We start from the raw sequence: 22,037 nt of genomic DNA, 5'->3' as shown, positions 1-22,037 counted from the left end.
CCATCAGACATGTGCTCACCTCTGGTTAAGTCCACGATAGAACCGTCAGCCATGTGTCCACCTCTGGATAACCCCATGCTAGATCCGTCAGCCATCTGTCCACCTCTGGTTAAGTCCTGCTTAGATCCGTCAGCCATGTGCACACCTCTGGTTAAGTCCTCGCTAGATCCATCAGCCATGTGTCCACCTCTGGTTAAGTCCTCGCTTTCCATGCCCTCAGGGTTACCCTTTTTGCACCAGTGACAGGCCCGAGTCCTCAATAACTCCTCGTTATTGAAATTGCAGCAAAAATATGGTGACCCTGGGACCACCAGGTGGGGTCAAGGTATAATTGAACACCCGCAAAGAAACACACAGGGGAAATTACTATTGGTCTAGAATTTGCTTCTCCAGCACCAAACTCAACCACAATCTACATACATAGGATGCCTGGGGATATGATAATTCTGTACTGATGTACCTACTCTGTAACTAAACTAGTGCACTCACGCAATCAGAAGCACACAACTGTCCCTACAAAGGGATATTCTGTCCTTAGACCAACAGTGTTCTGCTGCCTATCTAAAAGAAAAGTAGAAAGAAAGATTTCCCTCCACTAGACTACACTACACAATACTTCATTATCAAAGCCAAGAAACACCTCATTCAGCGCAATCTAAGTAACAACCAACGTGCTGTTTCAAAGCACCTTATATTCCCACTGGATGGACCAAGGCAGTTGGACAAGTATCATTAGTGCTTTTCAACAGAGATTTTGTAATATTTTTTTATTCGCCCACATTGCAGTGTGCTCAAATGAACTATGACCTTGGTGCGTATTCAAAAATGACATAAAACACAGCGTCAAACTCCATACATAAACAAACAAAACAGAACAATTCTGTTGGTATCCCGACTTAATTCAAGGATATCCTCTTTAAACAGGGTCGACCGGTTTCGATGACGTCTGTTTCAATCTGCCACCTTCTTCAGGGCAAAATGAGTCTTTTAAGCAAATTAAACACAACCCCCAATTGTTTGGATTATTTCAGGCGGAGTGAGCCTATTATTTAGAACAAGGCGAGGGAACTCGTTGTTATTCTTCACCGTGCAAGGGGCTGCTCCTCGAGGCTTGATTGAGGCAAGTGCGGGTGAAACGTCAAAAATTGTGATCGAACCGCCAAATTCAGTGCGATCCTCTCCTCAGTATCCCACCGCGCAGCAGTTTCAGAACATGTGTAGCAGCCCCACCCTCCAGGTCCCACAGAACCCGCATTGGCCATTCTCTTTAATCCCCACTTTGAACATCTTGATTGGTGCCCAGAAGACCCTGAACATTTTGTATTGCTTTCAATGGATTGTTGGATTGCTTGGGTATGGTGGTTCTCAGGGCAATCCTCCACACCTGGTCAGAAATCTCATTTCCCAGTGTCAATGCCCATTTCTGCCACCTGGTGAGAAATCTTCTTTACAATTAGAGGCCAGTGCTCTGCAGACAGAGGACCTACTCAACATCTCTTTGGATGCCCTGTCCATCATTTCCCTGTGTTCCTGCATGCAATTTGCAGGAGCCCTATATCTTTGTGCCATGGCAAAATCTCCTTGAAGCATACGCAGGTGCTCCACAGACGGCCCAGGACATGAAGCCCACCATGCCATGGAAGGGTTGTAAATTGTTTGCGCCAAGTTCCATAGAGTATCTTTGGGTTTCTGATAGCGTCCCTAGGTAACCGGGTGTCCCATAGAGTCATCATATTTCTGGATTTCTGACTGAATTCCAGGGTTTCAAACGGATGGAAGTGTCCAAAGATCTCAGATGTCTGATAGTTCCCCTATGTGACCAAGTGTCTGACATTGCCTGTACGTCTCAGGGCTTCTGATGGTGTCAGCAAGCATCCAGGTGACTGCTAGTGTCTCTATATCCCTCAGTGTTTGTCCCTGAATCTATGCATCTGTGATAGTGATCAAAGGTCTTAGTCGAGTCTTACAGGTCTTAATGTTGGACAATCCTTCTCCACCTCACAGGCTCTATTCATTTTGGGGTGTCTACAATTGGCCCTAGGATTTGCTATATGTGATAAGGTCAGTGTACACAGTCTCTGGGCGTTTGACAGTTTGGTGGGTTTCTGATATTGGCTTATGTTTCTCATTGTCCAAAACTGTCCCCAAGTATTATTTTTCTCAGATACTATCTTTTGGTCCCTGGGTATTTAATAGTTTCTTTAGGTTGCCTGGTGTCTGATAGTGGCATATATGTCTCAGTGTCTAATATAGTCCCTTAGCGTCACTGATGCCTGATATCAGCATGTGTGTCTCAATGTCTGATATAGTCCCCAAGCGTGTGACAGGTTGTATCAGCCTCTGGGTGTTTGATAGTTTCTTTAGGTTGCCTGGTGTCTGATATCGGCATGTGTGTCTCAGTGTCTAATATAGTCCCTAAGCGTCACTTTGACCGATCGTATCGGCCTCTGGGTGTTTGGTAGTCGCTTTAGGTTGCCTGTTGTGTGATATCGGCATGTGTGTCTCAGTGTCTGATATAGTCCCTAAGCGTCACTGTGACAGATCATATAAGCCTCTGGGTTTTTGATTGTTTCTTTAGGTTTTCTGGTGTCTGATATTGGCATATGTGTCTCAGTGTCCGATATAGTCCTCAGGCGTCACTGTGACAGATCGTATCGGCCTCTGGGTGTTTGATACGTTTCTTTAGGTTGCCTGGTGCCTGATATTGGCATGTATGTCTCAGTGTCTGATATACTCCCCAAGCGTGTGACAGATTGTATCGGCCTCTGGGTGTTTGATAGTTTCTTTAGGTTGCCTGGTGTCTGATATTGGCATGTGTGTCTCAGTGTCTGATATAGTCCCTAAGCGTCACTGTGACAGATCGTATCGGCCTCTGGGTGTTTTATAGTCACTTTAGGTTGCTGGTGTCTGATATCGGCATGTGAGTCTCAGTGTCTAATACAGTCCCCAGGTGTCACTGTGACAGATCGTATCAGCCTCTGGGTGTTTGATAGTTTCTTTAGGTTGCCTGGTGTCTGATATTGGCATATGTGTCTCAGGGCCTGATTCATGGAATTTTTTGCACGGTTCAAAGTGACTTTGCATTGCCGACACAAATCCTGATTCATGGAACTGTGCAACGTGTATTTTTGCAGTGCAAAGTCAGTGCATAGTCATTTTTGCAGTACAGCAGTGTATCGGCGATTGGTTACTTTGCGCCAGGGTGGCAGTGAGCAGCGTGGAGGTCTGAGCAGATAAGGCACAGGAGTTGCAGCTGTTGAGGTCACCCTTGGCACCGGCCCCAGTTTTTCGCCCTCTGCTTCGTCTCCGAGAACCCTTGTGTCAGGTGAGCTTCAAGTGCTGCCAGCTTGGCACTGTGCAGGCCTCACCCTTCCTGCAAACACTGCCTCCCTGTTTCTGAAAATGATCTTATGAACAGCCTTCTCTGTCTGCAAGCACTATGCACAGCTTCCAGTCGGAATATACCTTGTGAACAGCCCTCCTCAATCTGCAAACACCACATGAGAAAACATCCCTCTGTCTGCAAACACTGTCTGAACAACCTGCCACCATCTGAAAACTGGATGTAAATGGCTGGCTTCGGGAGACCACCATAAGTAGAATTGCCAGCCCTCATATAATGTGAACAACTCTATGTCCGAAAACCCTTACACTGCAAACACCATATGCACACCCATTCTGTAAACATGACAAGAGCATCGTTCCTTCTGTCTGCAAACGTAATGAACCTCCCCCTGTTTATAACGCTGACTTAACAATCCTTCCTCAATCGATGTTCATTATTGGGTATAAATATTATGTTAAGAGCCTTCCTCCATCGGTGTAGATCATTGGGCATTAATCTTATATTAAGAGCCTTCCTCCAGCGGTGTAGATGATTGGGCATTAATCTTATATTAAGAGCCTTCCTCCATCGGTGTACATAATTGGGCATTAATCTTATATTAAGAGCCTTCCTTCTTCGGTGTACATCATTAGGCATTAATCTTATATTAAGAGCCTTCCTCCATCGGTGTACAGTATTGGGCATTAATATTATATTAAGAGCCTTCCCCCATCGGTGTACATCATTGGGCATTAGGACTTTATTAAGAGCCTTCCTCCATCGGTGTACATCGTTGGGCATTAATCTTATATTAAGAGCCTTCCTCCATCGGTGTACAGCATTGGGCATTAATATTATATTAAGAGCCTTCCCCCATCGGTGTACATCATTGGGCATTAGACATTTATTAAGAGCCTTCCTCCATCAGTGTGCATCATTGGGCATTCATTTTATATTAAGAGCCTTCCTCCATCGGTGTACATCATTGGGCATTAGGACTTTATTAAGAGCCTTCCTCCTTTCGGTGTACATCATTGCCCATTAAGACTTATAGTAAGAGCCTTCCTCCATCGGTGTACATCATTGGGCATTAATATTATATTAAGAGCCTTCCTCCATCGAGGTACATCATTACCCATTAAGACTTATACTAGGAGTCTTCCTCCATCGGTGTACATCATTGGGCATTAGGACTTATATTAAGAGCCTTCCTCCGTCGGTGTACATCTTTGGGCATTAGGGCTATTATTAAGAGCCTTCCTCCATCGATGTAGATCATTGGGCATTAATCTTATATTAAGAGCCTTCCTCCGTCGGTGTACATCTTTGGGCATTAGGACTTATATTAAGAGCCTTCCTCCATAGGTGTACATCATTGGGCATTAATCTTATATAAAGAGCCTTTCTCCATCGATGAACATCATTGGGAATTAATCTTATATAAAGAGCCTTCCTCCATCGATGTACATCATTGGGCATTGGGTCTTATATTGGAAGCCTTTAGCCTGTCTGCAAACTTCACAGCAGCAACCACCACTCTGCAAACACTGTGACCAACCGCCTGTCTGCCTACAACATGTCAACAACTCACACTCTACCAATACCATATACAATAACTCCTGTAAGCAAACATCACATGTTCATTTTGCCTGCAAAGCCCATTTCATCAACCCTTCCCCATGTCTACAAGCACCATATGAATAACCCCTCCCTCAGTCTGCAAAGACGACCTGAACAGCCTTCCCTCTCTCTCGCACTGTACATGAAAACCTCAATGTATGCAAACACTGCATGAACAACTCTCCCTCTACAAACACTTACTAAACAACGCTCCTTCTGTTTGCAAACTCAATACCAGCAACTTTCCCTTTGCTAAAACAATGCTCCTTCAGTCTGCAGGCACTGTTTAAGAACTCTCCCTCTGTCTGAATACAATTCTCATTCTGTCCGTAGATACTGTGTGACAAGTCTCCCTCTGTCTACAAACAATGTTCCTTCAGTCTGCAGACACTGTGAAACAACTCTCCCTCTGCAACCAATGAGTAAACAACCCTCCTTCTGTCTAGAAACAAAGCTCCTTCTGTCTGCAAAATAACTGCATTCAACCCTTCCTTCTGTCTGCAGACACTGTGTAACTTCTCTCCCCCTGTTTACAAACAATGCCCCTTCTGTCTGCAGACACTATGTAACAACTTCCTCTCTGTCTACAAACAATGCTCCTTCAGTCTGCAGACACTGTGTAACAACTCTCTGTCTGTAAACAAAGAGTAAACAACCCTCCTGTCTACAATCAAAGCTTCTGTGCACAAACTCACTGTCATCACCCTTCCTTCAGTCTGAAGCCACTGTGCAACAACTCTCCGTCTGTCTACACACAATGCTCCTTCTGTTTGAAGACACTATGTAACACCTCTCTCTCTGTTTACAAACAATGCTCCTTCTGACACTATGTAACAACTCTCCGTCTGTTTACAAACAATGCCCCTTCTGTCTGCAGACACTATGTAATAACCCTCCCTCTGTCTACAAGCAATGCTTCTTCTGTCTGCAGACACTGTGTAGCAACCTATATCTATAAACATACTCCTGTCTGCAGGAGTTTAACAACTCGCCACTTGTCAGCAAGCAATGCCTCTTCTGTTTGCAGACACTGTGCCACAACTGTCCCTCTGTTTGCAAACAATGTATCTTCTGTCTGTCGGCACTGTGTAACAATTCTGTCTGTCTACCCTTGGTATGTTGGTTTGTCTACCTCTCCTTGCGTTATGACTTTTTGCACAATTACTTTTGGTTCATTTATGTGGTTCAGGTTTTGCTTATTGTCCATTATATATTGTTTATTTTTCATGTTCTTGTCTGGCAAATGCTGACCCCTGTAATTGTGAATGTTGTGGCCTATGCCCACTTTCTTGTCGTGATTATGGGTGTCATTAGAGAAATTGTGTAGACTTAACATTAAGCCTTGATGAAGACCTGGTACAGGTCGAAACAAATGTCAGCAATTCTGTATTGAAGACTTTAAAACAACTTCACATTTTGTTGATTGAATTTCCTTCGTTGTGTACTTCTTTTCATGAAGGGATTGGAATACTATTGGTACCTCAACCACCTCACTCTGTATAGGACTTTTTTCTAGTTTATTTGGGAGTTAAGGAGCACATGGAGTTGAGTCTCACTGGTCCAACCTTTTCAAGCCAGGTCATAGAGTTCAACCATGCCCACTCCCTCCCACCTTTGACATTAGGGCAGTGAAATATCTTGTGCACTAATTAGAAATTGGGAGGTAGCTCGACACGATAACAGCCACCATCAGTGTAGCTGTCTACAAACAATGCCCCTTCTGTCTGCAGACACTGTGCAATAACTCTCCCACTGTCCACAAACAATACTGCTGTCTACAGACACTGTGCAACAACTCGCTCCTTTGTCTACAAACAATGATCCTTCTGTGTGTAGACACTGTGTAATAAGTCACATTCTGTCTAGAAAAACAATACTCCTCCTGTCTGCAGACACTGTAACATCCGACCCTTTGTCTACAAACAATGATCCTTCTGTCTGCAGACACTGTATGACAACCCGCCCTCTGTCTACAATCAATGCCCCTTCTGTCTGCAGACACTATGTAACAACCAGTCATCTGTCTACAAACAATGCCCCTTCTGTCTGCAGACACTGTGTAACAACCTGTCATCTGTCCACAATGTCCCCTCTGTCTGCAGACACTGTGTAACAACCTACCCTCTATCTACAAACAATGCCCCTTCTGTCTGCAGACATTGTGTAACAACCCGTCATCTGTCCACAATGTCCCTTCTGTCTGCAGACACTGTGTAACAACCTACCCTCTATCTACAAACAATGCCCCTTCTGTCTGCAGACACTGTGTAACAACCCGTCATCTGTCCACAATCAATGCCCCTCTGTCTGCAGACACTGTGTAACAACCCGTCATCTGTCCACAAACAATGCCCCTTCTGTCTGCAGACACTGTAACAACTCTCCCTTTGTTTGCAAACAGTGCACATTCTGTCTGCAGATACTGTGTAAACAACCCGTCATCTGTCCACAAACAATGTCCCTTCTGTCTGCAGATACTGTAACAACTCTCCCTTTGTTTGCAAACAGTGCCCATTCTGTCTGCAGATACTGTAAGAACTCTCCCTTTGTTTGCAAACAGTGCACATTCTACCCTCCATTTTTCTTTGTAGACTATATAAACTGTCCACCATCTGTCTGCAAACACTGCACAGATAACCTTGCATCCATCTGCACCCTAACTCTGTCCATAGGCATTGCATGAACAGCCCTCCCTCTGCTGCAGACACTGCATGAACAGCACTCCCTCTGCTGCAGACACTGCATGAGAATCCTCCCTGTGTCTGCAAACACCGCACAGATAACCTTACCTCCATCTGCACCCTAACTCTGTCTGCAGACAATGCATGAACAGCCCTCCCTCTGCTGTAGACACCGCACGAGAATCCTCCCTGTGTCTGCAAACACTGCACAGATAACCTTGCCTCGCCTGCACCCTAACTCTGTCTACAAGCATTGCATGAACAGCCCTCCCTCTGCTGCAGACACTGCATGCACAGCCCCCCTCTGCTGCAGACACTGCATGAGAATCCTCCCTGTGTCTGCAAACACTGCACAGATAACCTTGCCTCGTCTGCACCCTAACTCTGTCTACAAGCATTGCATGCACAGCCCTCCCTCTGCTGCAGACACTGCATGGGAATCCTCCCTGTGTCTGCAAACACTGCACAGATAACCTTGCCTCCCTTTGCATCCTACCTCTATCTACAAGCATTGCATGAACATCCCTCCCTCTGCTCCAGACACAGCATGAGGATCCTCCCTGTGTCTGCAAACACTGCACAGATAACCTTGCCTCCCCCTGCACCCTAACTCTGTCTACAAGCATTGCAGGAACAGTCCTCCCTCTGCTGCAGACACTGCATGAACAGCACTCCCTCTGCTGCAGACACTGCATGAGAATCCTCCCTGTGTCTGCAAACACTGCACACATAACCTTGCCTCCATCTGCACCTAACTCTGTCTACAAGCATTGCATGAACAGCCCTCCCTCTGCTGCAGACACAGCATGAGAATCCTCCCTGTGTCTGCAAACACTGCACAGATAACCTTGCCTCCCTTTGCATCCTACCTCTATCTACAAGCATTGCATGAACAGCCCTCCCTCTGCTGCAGACACTGCATGTGAATCCTCCCTGTGTCTGCAAACACTGCACAGATAACCTTGCCTCCCTTTGCATCCTAACTCTATCTACAAGCATTGCATGAACAGCCCTCCCTATGCTGCAGACACTGCATGTGAATCCTCCCTGTGTCTGCAAACACTGCACAGATAACCTTGCCTCCATCTGCACCTAACTCTGTGTACAAGCATTGCATGAACAGCCCTCCCTCTGCTGCAGACACTGCACGATAATCATCCATGTGTCTGCAAACACTGCACAGATAACCTTGCCTCCCTCTGCACCCTAACTCTGTCTGCAGGCAATGCATGAACAGCCCTCCCTCTGCTGCAGACACTGCATGAGGATCCTCCCTGTGTCTGCAAACACTTTACAGATAACCTTGCCTCCCTCTGCACCCTAACTCTGTCTGCAGACAATGCATGAACAGCCCTCCCTCTACTGCAGACACTGCATGATGATCCTCCCTGTGTCTGCAAACACTGCACAGATAACCTTGCCTCCCTCTGCACCCTAACTCTGTCTGCAGACAATGCATGAACAGCCCTCCCTCTGCTGCAGACACTGCATGATGATCCTCCCTGTGTCTGCAAACACTGCACAGATAACCTTGCCTCCATCTTCACCCTAACTCTGTCTACAAGCATTGCATGAACAGCCCTCCCTCTGCTGCAGACACTGCATGATAATCCTCCCTGTGTCTGCAAACACTGCACAGATAACCTTGCCTCCATCTGCACCTAACTCTGTCTACAAGCATTGCATGAACAGCCCTCCCTCCGCTGCAGACACTGCACGATAATCCTCCCTGTGTCTGCAAACACTGCACAGATAACCTTGCCTCCATCTGCACCTAACTCTGTCTACAAGCATTGCATGAACAGCCCTCCCTCTGCTGCAGACACTGCACGAGAATCCTCCCTGTGTCTGCAAACACTGCACAGATAACCTTGCCTCCCTCTGCACCCTACCTCTGTCTGCAGACAATGCATGAACAGCCCTCCCTCTGCTGCAGACACTGCATGATGATCCTCCCTGTGTCTGCAAACACTGCACAGATAACCTTGCCTCCCTCTGCACCCTAACTTTGTCTACAAGCATTGCATGAACAGCCCTCCCTCTGCTGCAGACACTGCATGATGATCCTCCCTGTGTCTGCAAACACTGCACAGATAACCTTGCCTCCACCTGCACCCTAACTCTGTCTGCAGACAATGCATGAACAGCCCTCCCTCTGCTGCAGACACTGCATGATGATCCTCCCTGTGTCTGCAAACACTGCACAGATAACCTTGCCTCCCTCTGCACCCTAACTCTGTCTAGAAGCATTGCATGAACAGCCCTCCCTCTGCTGCAGACACTGCACGATGATCCTCCCTGTGTCTGCAAACACTGCACAGATAACCTTGCCTCCATCTGCACCTAACTCTGTCTAGAAGCATTCCGTGAACAGCCCTCCCTCTGCTGCAGACACCGCACGATAATCCTCCCTGTGTCTGCAAACACTGCACACATAACCTTGCCTCCGTCTGCACCTAACTCGGTCTACAAGCATTGCATGAACAGCCCTCCCTCTGCTGCAGACACTGCAGGAGGATCCTCCCTGTGTCTGCAAACACTTCACAGATAACCTTGCCTCCCTCTGCACCCTAACTCTGCCTACAAGCATTGCATGAACAGCCCTCCCTCTGATGCAGACACTGCATGAGAATCCTCCCTGTGTCTGCAAACACTGCACAGATAACCTTGCCTCCCTCTGCACCCTAACTCTGCCTACAAGCATTTCATGAACAGCCCTCCCTCTGCTGCAGACACTGCATGATGATCCTCCCTGTGTCTGCAAACACTGCACAGATAACCTTGCCTCCACCTGCACCCTAACTCTGTCTGCAGACAATGCACGAACAGCCCTCCCTCTGCTGCAGACACTGCATGTGAATCCTCCCTGTGTCTGCAAACACTGCACAGATAACCTTGCCTCCCTCTGCACCCTAACTCTGTCTACAAGCATTGCATGAACAGCCCTCCCTCTGCTGCAGACACTGCATGATGATCCTCCCTGTGTCTGCAAACACTGCACAGATAACCTTGCCTCCATCTGCACCTAACTCTGTCTAGAAGCATTGTGTGAACAGCCCTCCCTCTGCTGCAGACACCGCACGATAATCCTCCCTGTGTCTGCAAACACTGCACAGATAACCTTGCCTCCCTCTGCACCCTAACTCTGTCTACAAGCATTGCATGAACAGCCCTCCCTCTGCTGCAGACACTGCATGATGATCCTCCCTGTGTCTGCAAACACTGCACAGATAACCTTGCCTCCATCTGCACCTAACTCTGTCTAGAAGCATTGTGTGAACAGCCCTCCCTCTGCTGCAGACACTGCATGAGAATCCTCCCTGTGTCTGCAAACGCTGCACAGATAACCTTGCCTCGTCTGCACCCTAACTCTGTCTGCAGACAATGCATGAACAGCCCTCTCTCTGCTGCAGACACTGCATGAGGATTCTCCCTGTGTCTGCAAACACTGCACAGATAACCTTGCCTCCCTCTGCACTCTAACTCTGTCTACAAGCATTGCATGAACAGCCCTCCCTCTGCTGAAGACACTGCGTGAGAATCCTCCCTGTGTCTGGAAACACTGCACAAATAACCTTGCCTCCATCTGCACCTAACTCTGTCTACAAGCATTGCATGAACAGCCCTCCCTCTGCTGCAGACACTGCATGAGAATCCTCCCTGTGTCTGCAAACACTGCACAGATAACCTTGCCTCGTCTGCACCCTAACTCTGTCTGCAGACAAGGCATGAACAGCCCTCCCTCTGCTGCAGACACTGCATGAACAGCACTCCCTCTGCTGCAGACACTGCATGAGAATCCTCCCTGTGTCTGCAAACACCGCACAGATAACCTTACCTCCATCTGCACCCTAACTCTGTCTGCAGACAATGCATGAACAGCCCTCCCTCTGCTGTAGACACTGCACGAGAATCCTCCCTGTGTCTGCAAACACTACACAGATAACCTTGCCTCGCCTGCACCCTAACTCTGTCTACAAGCATTGCATGCACAGCCCTCCCTCTGCTGCAGACACTGCATGGGAATCCTCCCTGTGTCTGCAAACACTGCACAGATAACCTTGCCTCCCTTTGCATCCTACCTCTATCTACAAGCATTGCATGAACAGCCCTCCCTCTGCTGCAGACACTGCATGCACAGCCCCCCTCTGCTGCAGACACTGCATGAGAATCCTCCCTGTGTCTGCAAACACTGCACAGATAACCTTGCCTCGTCTGCACCCTAACTCTGTCTACAAGCATTGCATGCACAGCCCTCCCTCTGCTGCAGACACTGCATGGGAATCCTCCCTGTGTCTGCAAACACTGCACAGATAACCTTGCCTCCCTTTGCATCCTACCTCTATCTACAAGCATTGCATGAACATCCCTCCCTCTGCTGCAGACACAGCATGAGGATCCTCCCTGTGTCTGCAAACACTGCACAGATAACCTTGTCTCCATCTGCACCCTAACTCTGTCTACAAGCATTGCATGAACAGCCCTCCCTCTGCTGCAGACACTGACTGCATGAGAATCCTCCCTGTGTCTGCAAACACTGCACACATAACCTTGCCTCCATCTGCACCTAACTCTGTCTGCAGACAATGCATGAACAGCCCTCCCTCTGCTGCAGACACTGCATGAACAGCCCTCCCTCTGCTGCAGACACTGCATGAGGATCCTCCCTGTGTCTGCAAACACTGCACAGATAACCTTGTCTCCATCTGCACCATAACTCTGTCTACAGACATTGCATGAACAGCCCTCCCTCTGCTGCAGACACTGACTGCATGAGAATCCTCCCTGTGTCTGCAAGCACTGCACACATAACCTTGCCTCCATCTGCACCTAACTCTGTCTGCAGACAATGCATGAACAGCCCTCCCTCTGCTGCAGACACTGCATGAACAGCCCTCCCTCTGCTGCAGACACTGACTGCATGATAATCCTCCCTGTGTCTGCAAACACTGCACAGATAACCTTGCCTCCATCTGCACCTAACTCTGTCTACAAGCATTGCATGAACAGCCCTCCCTCCGCTGCAGACACTGCACGATAATCCTCCCTGTGTCTGCAAACACTGCACAGATAACCTTGCCTCCATCTACACCTAACTCTGTCTACAAGCATTGCATGAACAGCCCTCCCTCTGCTGCAGACACTGCACGAGAATCCTCCCTGTGTCTGCAAACACTGCACAGATAACCTTGCCTCCCTCTGCACCCTACCTCTGTCTGCAGACAATGCATGAACAGCCCTCCCTCTGCTGCAGACACTGCATGATGATCCTCCCTGTGTCTGCAAACACTGCACAGATAACCTTGCCTCCCTCTGCACCCTAACTTTGTCTACAAGCATTGCATGAACAGCCCTCCCTCTGCTGCAGACACTGCATGATGATCCTCCCTGTGTCTGCAAACACTGCACAGATAACCTTGCCTCCACCTGCACCCTAACTCTGTCTGCAGACAATGCATGAACAGCCCTCCCTCTGCTGCAGACACTGCATGATGATCCTCCCTGTGTCTGCAAACACTGCACAGATAACTTGCCTCCACCTGCACCTTAACTATGTCTGCAGACAATGCATGAACATCCCTCCCTCTGCTGCAGACACTGCATGTGAATCCTCCCTGTGTCTGCAAACACTGCACAGATAACCTTGCCTCCCTCTGCACCCTAACTCTGTCTAGAAGCATTGCATGAACAGCCCTCCCTCTGCTGCAGACACTGCACGATGATCCTCCCTGTGTCTGCAAACACTGCACAGATAACCTTGCCTCCATCTGCACCTAACTCTGTCTAGAAGCATTCCGTGAACAGCCCTCCCTCTGCTGCAGACACCGCACGATAATCCTCCCTGTGTCTGCAAACACTGCACACATAACCTTGCCTCCGTCTGCACCTAACTCGGTCTACAAGCATTGCATGAACAGCCCTCCCTCTGCTGCAGACACTGCAGGAGGATCCTCCCTGTGTCTGCAAACACTTCACAGATAACCTTGCCTCCCTCTGCACCCTAACTCTGCCTACAAGCATTGCATGAACAGCCCTCCCTCTGATGCAGACACTGCATGAGAATCCTCCCTGTGTCTGCAAACACTGCACAGATAACCTTGCCTCCCTCTGCACCCTAACTCTGCCTACAAGCATTTCATGAACAGCCCTCCCTCTGCTGCAGACACTGCATGATGATCCTCCCTGTGTCTGCAAACACTGCACAGATAACCTTGCCTCCACCTGCACCCTAACTCTGTCTGCAGACAATGCACGAACAGCCCTCCCTCTGCTGCAGACACTGCATGTGAATCCTCCCTGTGTCTGCAAACACTGCACAGATAACCTTGCCTCCCTCTGCACCCTAACTCTGTCTACAAGCATTGCATGAACAGCCCTCCCTCTGCTGCAGACACTGCATGATGATCCTCCCTGTGTCTGCAAACACTGCACAGATAACCTTGCCTCCATCTGCACCTAACTCTGTCTAGAAGCATTGTGTGAACAGCCCTCCCTCTGCTGCAGACACCGCACGATAATCCTCCCTGTGTCTGCAAACACTGCACAGATAACCTTGCCTCCCTCTGCACCCTAACTCTGTCTACAAGCATTGCATGAACAGCCCTCCCTCTGCTGCAGACACTGCATGATGATCCTCCCTGTGTCTGCAAACACTGCACAGATAACCTTGCCTCCATCTGCACCTAACTCTGTCTAGAAGCATTGTGTGAACAGCCCTCCCTCTGCTGCAGACACTGCATGAGAATCCTCCCTGTGTCTGCAAACGCTGCACAGATAACCTTGCCTCGTCTGCACCCTAACTCTGTCTGCAGACAATGCATGAACAGCCCTCCCTCTGCTGAAGACACTGCGTGAGAATCCTCCCTGTGTCTGGAAACACTGCACAAATAACCTTGCCTCCATCTGCACCTAACTCTGTCTACAAGCATTGCATGAACAGCCCTCCCTCTGCTGCAGACACTGCATGAGAATCCTCCCTGTGTCTGCAAACACTGCACAGATAACCTTGCCTCGTCGGCACCCTAACTCTGTCTGCAGACAAGGCATGAACAGCCCTCCCTCTGCTGCAGACACTGCATGAACAGCACTCCCTCTGCTGCAGACACTGCATGAGAATCCTCCCTGTGTCTGCAAACACCGCACAGATAACCTTACCTCCATCTGCACCCTAACTCTGTCTGCAGACAATGCATGAACAGCCCTCCCTCTGCTGTAGACACTGCACGAGAATCCTCCCTGTGTCTGCAAACACTGCACAGATAACCTTGCCTCGCCTGCACCCTAACTCTGTCTACAAGCATTGCATGAACAGCCCTCCCTCTGCTGCAGACACTGCATGCACAGCCCCCCTCTGCTGCAGACACTGCATGAGAATCCTCCCTGTGTCTGCAAACACTGCACAGATAACCTTGCCTCGTCTGCACCCTAACTCTGTCTACAAGCATTGCATGCACAGCCCTCCCTCTGCTGCAGACACTGCATGGGAATCCTCCCTGTGTCTGCAAACACTGCACAGATAACCTTGCCTCCCTTTGCATCCTACCTCTATCTACAAGCATTGCATGAACATCCCTCCCTCTGCTGCAGACACAGCATGAGGATCCTCCCTGTGTCTGCAAACACTGCACAGATAACCTTGTCTCCATCTGCACCCTAACTCTGTCTACAAGCATTGCATGAACAGCCCTCCCTCTGCTGCAGACACTGACTGCATGAGAATCCTCCCTGTGTCTGCAAACACTGCACACATAACCTTGCCTCCATCTGCACCTAACTCTGTCTGCAGACAATGCATGAACAGCCCTCCCTCTGCTGCAGACACTGCATGAACAGCCCTCCCTCTGCTGCAGACACTGCATGAGGATCCTCCCTGTGTCTGCAAACACTGCACAGATAACCTTGTCTCCATCTGCACCATAACTCTGTCTACAGACATTGCATGAACAGCCCTCCCTCTGCTGCAGACACTGACTGCATGAGAATCCTCCCTGTGTCTGCAAGCACTGCACACATAACCTTGCCTCCATCTGCACCTAACTCTGTCTGCAGACAATGCATGAACAGCCCTCCCTCTGCTGCAGACACTGCATGAACAGCCCTCCCTCTGCTGCAGACACTGTATGAGAATCCTTCCTGTGTCTGCAAACACTGCACAGATAACCTTGCCTCCCTCTGCACCCTAACTCTGTCTACAAGCATTGCATGAACAGCCTTCCCTCTGCTGCAGACACTGCATGAACAGCCCTGCTTCTGCTGCAGACACTGCATGAGAATCCTCCCTGTGTCTGCAAACACTGCACAGATAACCTTGCCTCCCTCTGCACCCTAACTCTGTCTACAAGCATTGCATGAACAGCCCTCCCTCTGCTGCAGACACTGCATGAACAGCCCTGCTTCTGCTGCAGACACTGCAGGAGGATCCTCCCTGTGTCTGCAAACACTGCACAGATAACCTTGTCTCCATCTGCACCATAACTCTGTCTACAGACATTGCATGAACAGCCCTCCCTCTGCTGCAGACACTGACTGCATGAGAATCCTCCCTGTGTCTGCAAGCACTGCACACATAACCTTGCCTCCATCTGCACCTAACTCTGTCTGCAGACAATGCACGAACAGCCCTCCCTCTTCTGCAGACACTGCATGAACAGCCCTCCCTCTGCTGCAGACACTGTATGAGAATCCTTCCTGTGTCTGCAAACAGTGCACAGATAACCTTGCCTCCCTCTGCACCCTAACTCTGTCTACAAGCATTGCATGAACAGCCTTCCCTCTGCTGCAGACACTGCATGAACAGCCCTGCTTCTGCTGCAGACACTGCATGAGAATCCTCCCTGTGTCTGCAAACACTGCACAGATAACCTTGCCTCCCTCTGCACCCTAACTCTGTCTACAAGCATTGCATGAACAGCCCTCCCTCTGCTGCAGACACTGCATGAACAGCCCTCCCTCTGCTGCAGACACTGCAGGAGGATCCTCCCTGTGTCTGCAAACACTGCACAGATAACCTTGCCTCCCTCTGCACCCTAACTCTTTCTACAAGCATTGCATGAACAGCCTTCCCTCTGCTGCAGACACTGCATGAACAGCCCTGCTTCTGCTGCAGACACTGCATGAGAATCCTCCCTGTGTCTGCAAACACTGCACAGATAACCTTGCCTCCCTTTGCACCCTAACTCTGTCTACAAGCATTGCATGAACAGCCCTCCCTCTGCTGCAGACACTGCATGAACAGCCCTCCCTCTGCTGCAGACACTGCCTGAACAGCCCTGCTTCTGCTGCAGACACTGCATGAGAATCCTCCCTGTGTCTGCAAACACTGCACAGATAACCGTGCCTCCCCCTGCACCCTAACTCTGTCTACAAGCATTGCATGAACAGCCCTCGCTCTGCTGCAGACACTGCATGAACAGCCCTGGCTCTGCTGCAGACACTGCATGAACAGCCCTGCTTCTGCTGCAGACACTGCATGAGGATCCTCCCTGTGTCTGTAAACACTGCACAGATAACCTTGTCTCCATCTGCACCCTAACTCTGTCTACAGACATTGCATGAATATCCCTCCCTCTGCTGCAGACACTGACTGCATGAGAATCCTCCCTGTGTCTGCAAACACTGCACACATAACCTTGCCTCCATCTGCACCTAACTCTGTCTGCAGACAATGCATGAACAGCCCTCCCTCTGCTGCAGACACTGCATGAACAGCCCTCCCTCTGCTGCAGACACTGCATGAGGATCCTCCCTGTGTCTGCAAACACTGCACAGATAACCTTGCCTCCATCTGCACCTAACTCTGTCTGCAGACAATGCATGAACAGCCCTCCCTCTGCTGCAGACACTGCATGAACAGCCTTCCCTCTGCTGCAGACACTGCATGAACAGCCCTGCCTCTGCTGCAGACACTGCATGAACAGCCCTCCCTCTGCTGCAGACACTGCATGAGGATCCTCCCTGTGTCTGCAAACACTGCACAGATAACCTTGACTCCCTCTGCCCCCTAACTCTGTCTACAAGCATTGCATGAACAGCCCTCCCTCTGCTGCAGACACTGCATGAACAGCCCTGGCTCTGCTGCAGACACTGCATGAACAGCCCTCGCTTTGCTGCAGACACTGCATGAACAGCCCTCCCTCTGCTGCAGACACTGCATGAACAGCCCTGGCTCTGCTGCAGACACTGCATGAACAGCCCTCGCTCTGCTGCAGACACTGCATGAACAGCCCTCGCTCTGCTGCAGACACTGCATGAACAGCCCTGCTTCTGCTGCAGACACTGCATGAGGATCCTCCCTGTGTCTGTAAAGGCTGCATGAACACGGCTCCCTCTTTCTGTGAATGGAGACCCCCGACCTATCAGTGAACACGACAGAACCTACATTGTTCTGATGGTCAGACGTCTTCCATACGCACCCCACCAATCCCATGGCTTTCAAGTCAAACGTTTTGCATTGTTTAGCCCAGGGGTGTTGCTAGGTCTGGAAAAGACCCGGGGCTAGGCTAATGTCGGAATTGTTGGGTCTGGGGGCTGGCTAGCCTTTTGGTTGTAGCTCCTGAGATTCTATCTGGGGCTACAACCAAAAGACCAGGGGAGATAGCCCCCTTAACCCTTTCCCCCAGCAACGCCTCTGATTTAGCCTTTTTGATTTTAACGTAATCTAAGTGGACTTGTACAGCGCCCTTTTGCCACTATTTGTGGCCTCACTGCGCTAAGACAAAAGAGGTGGGGTCATAAGTGGGACAGTGGCAAAACCTGTGGTGTGGATGGCTGCAGGTCAGAAGTACCCTGTTCCTGAGTGCCGATCTTCTTTACTTGGGTTTGGCAGAGAAACTTGGGAGTATGTTATCCATAGGGAAGAGTCCATGATCCGTAAAGTACAGCGCTTTGAGTCTGGTTAGCCTGCCGGTGATGCGGGAGAGTGCGACCGGGCTAAACAGGGAGGCTCAGGCATGGTTTTAACTCTAAGACCACAGCATGGACATGTCCAAGGTGCAAGACTCAGTTGAAGTCAATGTGGCAGTTGAGACCGCCTGGATTTGAAACTCATTCTGAACAGGTGCAGCTTTAATACTGGCCATGGGGCCATCAAGACCGGCCGATAGCGTGGCTGGCTCAAAGTCGATAAGGCTCTTGTGCTTGGCGGCGTTAGATTGTGTCCTAATGTGTGAGGCTCTTTTAAACTCTGTGGGGCCGTTGAGACTGGTCCAGAATGAGCCTAAATGTGTGATACTCCATTAAAGTGTATAGGGCCACTATGGATGGCCTGAAGGGAGACTACGCTCCAAGGTGTGAGACTCGATCCCAATTATCGAGAGTTGTGTTTATCAGCGCCACTGGCGCTCTCCCTTAGTCTGGCGGTGCCTCCCGGCCTCAAAAACAGGCAGCCGTTCTGCGTGCTCCAAGGAGCTGGAGCGTTGCGCACGACCGCGTGACCTCTGACCCGGATGAGTCCCGGCAGCCGCATTGCAGAATGAGTGGCAGGCCTCCCTGCGTGCGGCCGGTCCCTGGGCAAAGCTAATGCTGTTCTCTGGAATGAGTGACAGGCGTCACGCAGGATGAGTGACAGCCAGCCGTCCCGTGAAACCAAGGGGAGCCGTCGCCAGGGGCGAGCTCTGCAGACATTCTAGTTCCAACCGCCCCAAAAAACGTGGCACTGGAATGTTGAACGCCGCTGCCGTTTAGGGGAGAAACTGGAGGCGGAAAGTGCCGCTGCCTCCCCGAAGTGTGAAAGAGGCGCAAGCCACAGAGGCGATGTCCCGATGCGCCTGCTACAAACGTGCGGAAATTTACCATTTACGGTGAAGTCTTCAGCATCCGCGCTCGTGTTCCCCGAACGGAGCTCCGCCTTTCATCGCGACAGGCAGGCTGGAGGAAGACGTGTTTAGGGAAAGAAAGAGAACGCTTCGTGCCTCCTTTCCAGCAGTCCCTCGGATCCATCCGCCAGGACACCTCGGGGTGCTAAGGAGAAGCCGACAGACACTGCATGAGGATCCTCCCTGTGTCTGCAAACACTGCACAGATACACTGCACTGCAAAGGTCTTCATCGTTCTACACTAAGGAGAACGCACCTGCACTCATATTCAGAGGAGAAAAGAACCCGCATCAACATTCACTACTCAGAAGCTGCCTGCTCTAACATTTAGTGAAGGGAACCCGTCTACACTAATGCAGTATTCACTCAGAGAAAAGTGCGTCACCGATATTCTCTTGGGAGAAACCGCCTGCACTACATTTCAATCAGGAACACGTGCTGCTCGCGGAGGAGAAGCCTGCGAGACCAGAACTGACTAATGAGCAGCTGTCCGGAATACTCCCGAAGGAGAAACGGGAAGCAACACTGAGAAGAGACCCCTAGCACCATACACGCGCAGGGAGATACCCCCCTGCACCGACCAGAACATGTGTGTCATGATATCCAATAAGGTGAGCCGCCCTTGGCTAGTGCTGTACCTTTCCCTGCACTGGTTTCCCCTAAGGCGATCAGCATGGCACACCTCTGGCACAACACCGCATCTCCTGCCTGATCCAGGCGGTTCTATAGCACCTGGCAGGGCTCCTAGAACACCGGGCAATTGAGTCTGCCATCATATAGCAGCGGTCTGCAAACTTTGGCTCCCCAGATGTTTCGGACTACAACTCCCATCATTCCTAACCAGCATAGTCAATAGCCAGATGTCATGGGAATTGTGGTCCAAAGAGCCAAAGGTTGCAGACCCCTGCGCTATAGGATGCAGGTCCTACTCCCAAAGCCATGACAGCTGGACTCTGCCTTGTGTCGTTTGAAGAAGGTGGGAGGTGCGTGATAGCTTGCGTGTTAAAGTCATGCCGCGCAACTGCTGACCTGTGGTCTGGTTGTGTATCCATGGGGTGGGAGCGTGCCATCTGCTGATTGCACCTACCCCACTGTGGCTATACACATCTTTTAATGTAGAGCACTGGCTGCTATGTCTCAAAGTTTACATGATGTCATAGATTGTATGAGATCTGTTGTGTAACTGTGATAGGTCTTGTATGAATTAAAGTCCAGTGCTGTGTTTGCATACACTGGTCCAACACTTATTCGGAATATGAGGATTTGGTGCCCATTAAATAGTATTGTATTGTTTATTTATAAAGCGCCTAGACACAGGCAAGTGTTTCAAAGCGCTCAAGGAGGGTGGGAGGGAAAAGCAACAGTCACTCAGAGCCCTTGAGGCGATAATCGTCTTCACAGGCAGAGTACGTGCGTAGGATACATTTAACAGTTTGAGATACTACAAATAGGCCTGAGGGCAGTCCTGCAGATTATAGCAGTGCAATTAAGGGGTGGAGACAAGGGAGGACAGACAGACAATCTTCGGCACGGAGCGTACGGATCATGAAGACGCACAGACGATAACAGGGAGTGGAGGTGCAAGTGCACACAGTCGGTGGAGGCTGGGGTAAGTGTAGAGAGAGCCACTCTTTTATGTATTTATTTATATTTATATAGCGCGCAAGTAGCCCATGGGCATTGAGGCGCTGTTACTTGCAAGAGCTTAGTTACAGGAAAAGAGGATTTCAGTGGTACATTATGAATTCCAAAAGGCAGAGTGCTGATGTTTTGGTTGGTACAGTTAGTCATTACAATACAGTTTATGCATTAGGAACATATGAGATGTATTCAACTGGTGCGAGGCATCTTATGTGAATAAGATGGTTTTCATGGTTTTGCGGAAGGCGCTGAGGGAGGCCTCACCTCAGATTGTGGGAGGTAGGGTGTTCTAGTGAGTGGGTGCGAGATATGGGAAGCTGGATCCGCCTGCTCTGGCTTTTTTTACTAATTGCACAGAGAGCATGTTAGTAGATGGTGATCTGGTTGGCCTCGTAGAGGAGACGGGGTGGATCCTTTGGGAGAGGTAGTTGGGGGATCTAGGGATGTTTCTCAGTGAGTGAGTGCAGTGAGTGAGGTGGGATGTAGGGCCCTGAGGCAAGTGCGAAAGAGGACTGGCGGGGTGCCAGGGACCTGTGAGACTCTGAGGTACACCAGGCGGCCCGTCAGCAAGCTGTACAGAAAAGGAGGGGGAGAGGGAGAGGGCAGAGAGCTGGGTAGAGAGAGAGAGAAGGAAGAGGAGAAGAGGAAGGTCTGAAGATCAGGCTCAAGACGGAGGGTGGCAGGGAGGCTATTACAGCGGGAGGCACCTGCTGAGGATAAGGATCTCCCTCCAAATCTCTGCTTGGAGAACTGGCTCACTCGCAGAAGGTTGGAGGTAGATGAGCGGAGGGCTTGTGAGGAACAGTATTTAGGTAGCAGCATTGCAGGTAGGTAGGTCCCAGGCTCCAGAAAGCCTTGTGGACAATGCAGAGGGTCTTGAACTTGATCCTTGCAGCCACGGGGAGCGAGTGAAGAGATTTCAGTGCTGGAGAGATCCTGTCTCTGGGCTTGAGCCCA

General features: G+C 49.9%; 1 protein-coding gene across 4 annotated transcripts in view; it reads left to right on the top strand.

Moving 5' to 3' along the window:
* The window catches only part of STAC2 (SH3 and cysteine rich domain 2), a 311,435-nt gene that overhangs the window by 138,372 nt on the left and 151,026 nt on the right, over nucleotides 1–22,037 (top strand). Inside the window, exon 1 of one of the 4 annotated variants that reach the window (XM_069634716.1) lies at nucleotides 19,464–20,050. The exons of the other annotated variants lie outside the window; for them this stretch is intronic. Within the exon in view, the coding sequence (XP_069490817.1) occupies nucleotides 20,027–20,050 (24 nt within the window). The 5' untranslated portion in view covers nucleotides 19,464–20,026. Of the gene's footprint in view, nucleotides 1–19,463; nucleotides 20,051–22,037 lie in introns of those variants that run through there. 4 annotated transcript variants of the gene reach the window in all.

This window comes from Ambystoma mexicanum, chromosome 13, assembly GCF_040938575.1.
Source record: "Ambystoma mexicanum isolate Mex_15411 chromosome 13, UKY_AmexF1_1, whole genome shotgun sequence".
NCBI lineage: Eukaryota > Metazoa > Chordata > Amphibia > Caudata > Ambystomatidae > Ambystoma > Ambystoma mexicanum.
The sequence above is the reverse complement of the archived record's forward strand: the minus strand, read 5'-3'. Positions and strand labels throughout refer to the sequence as shown.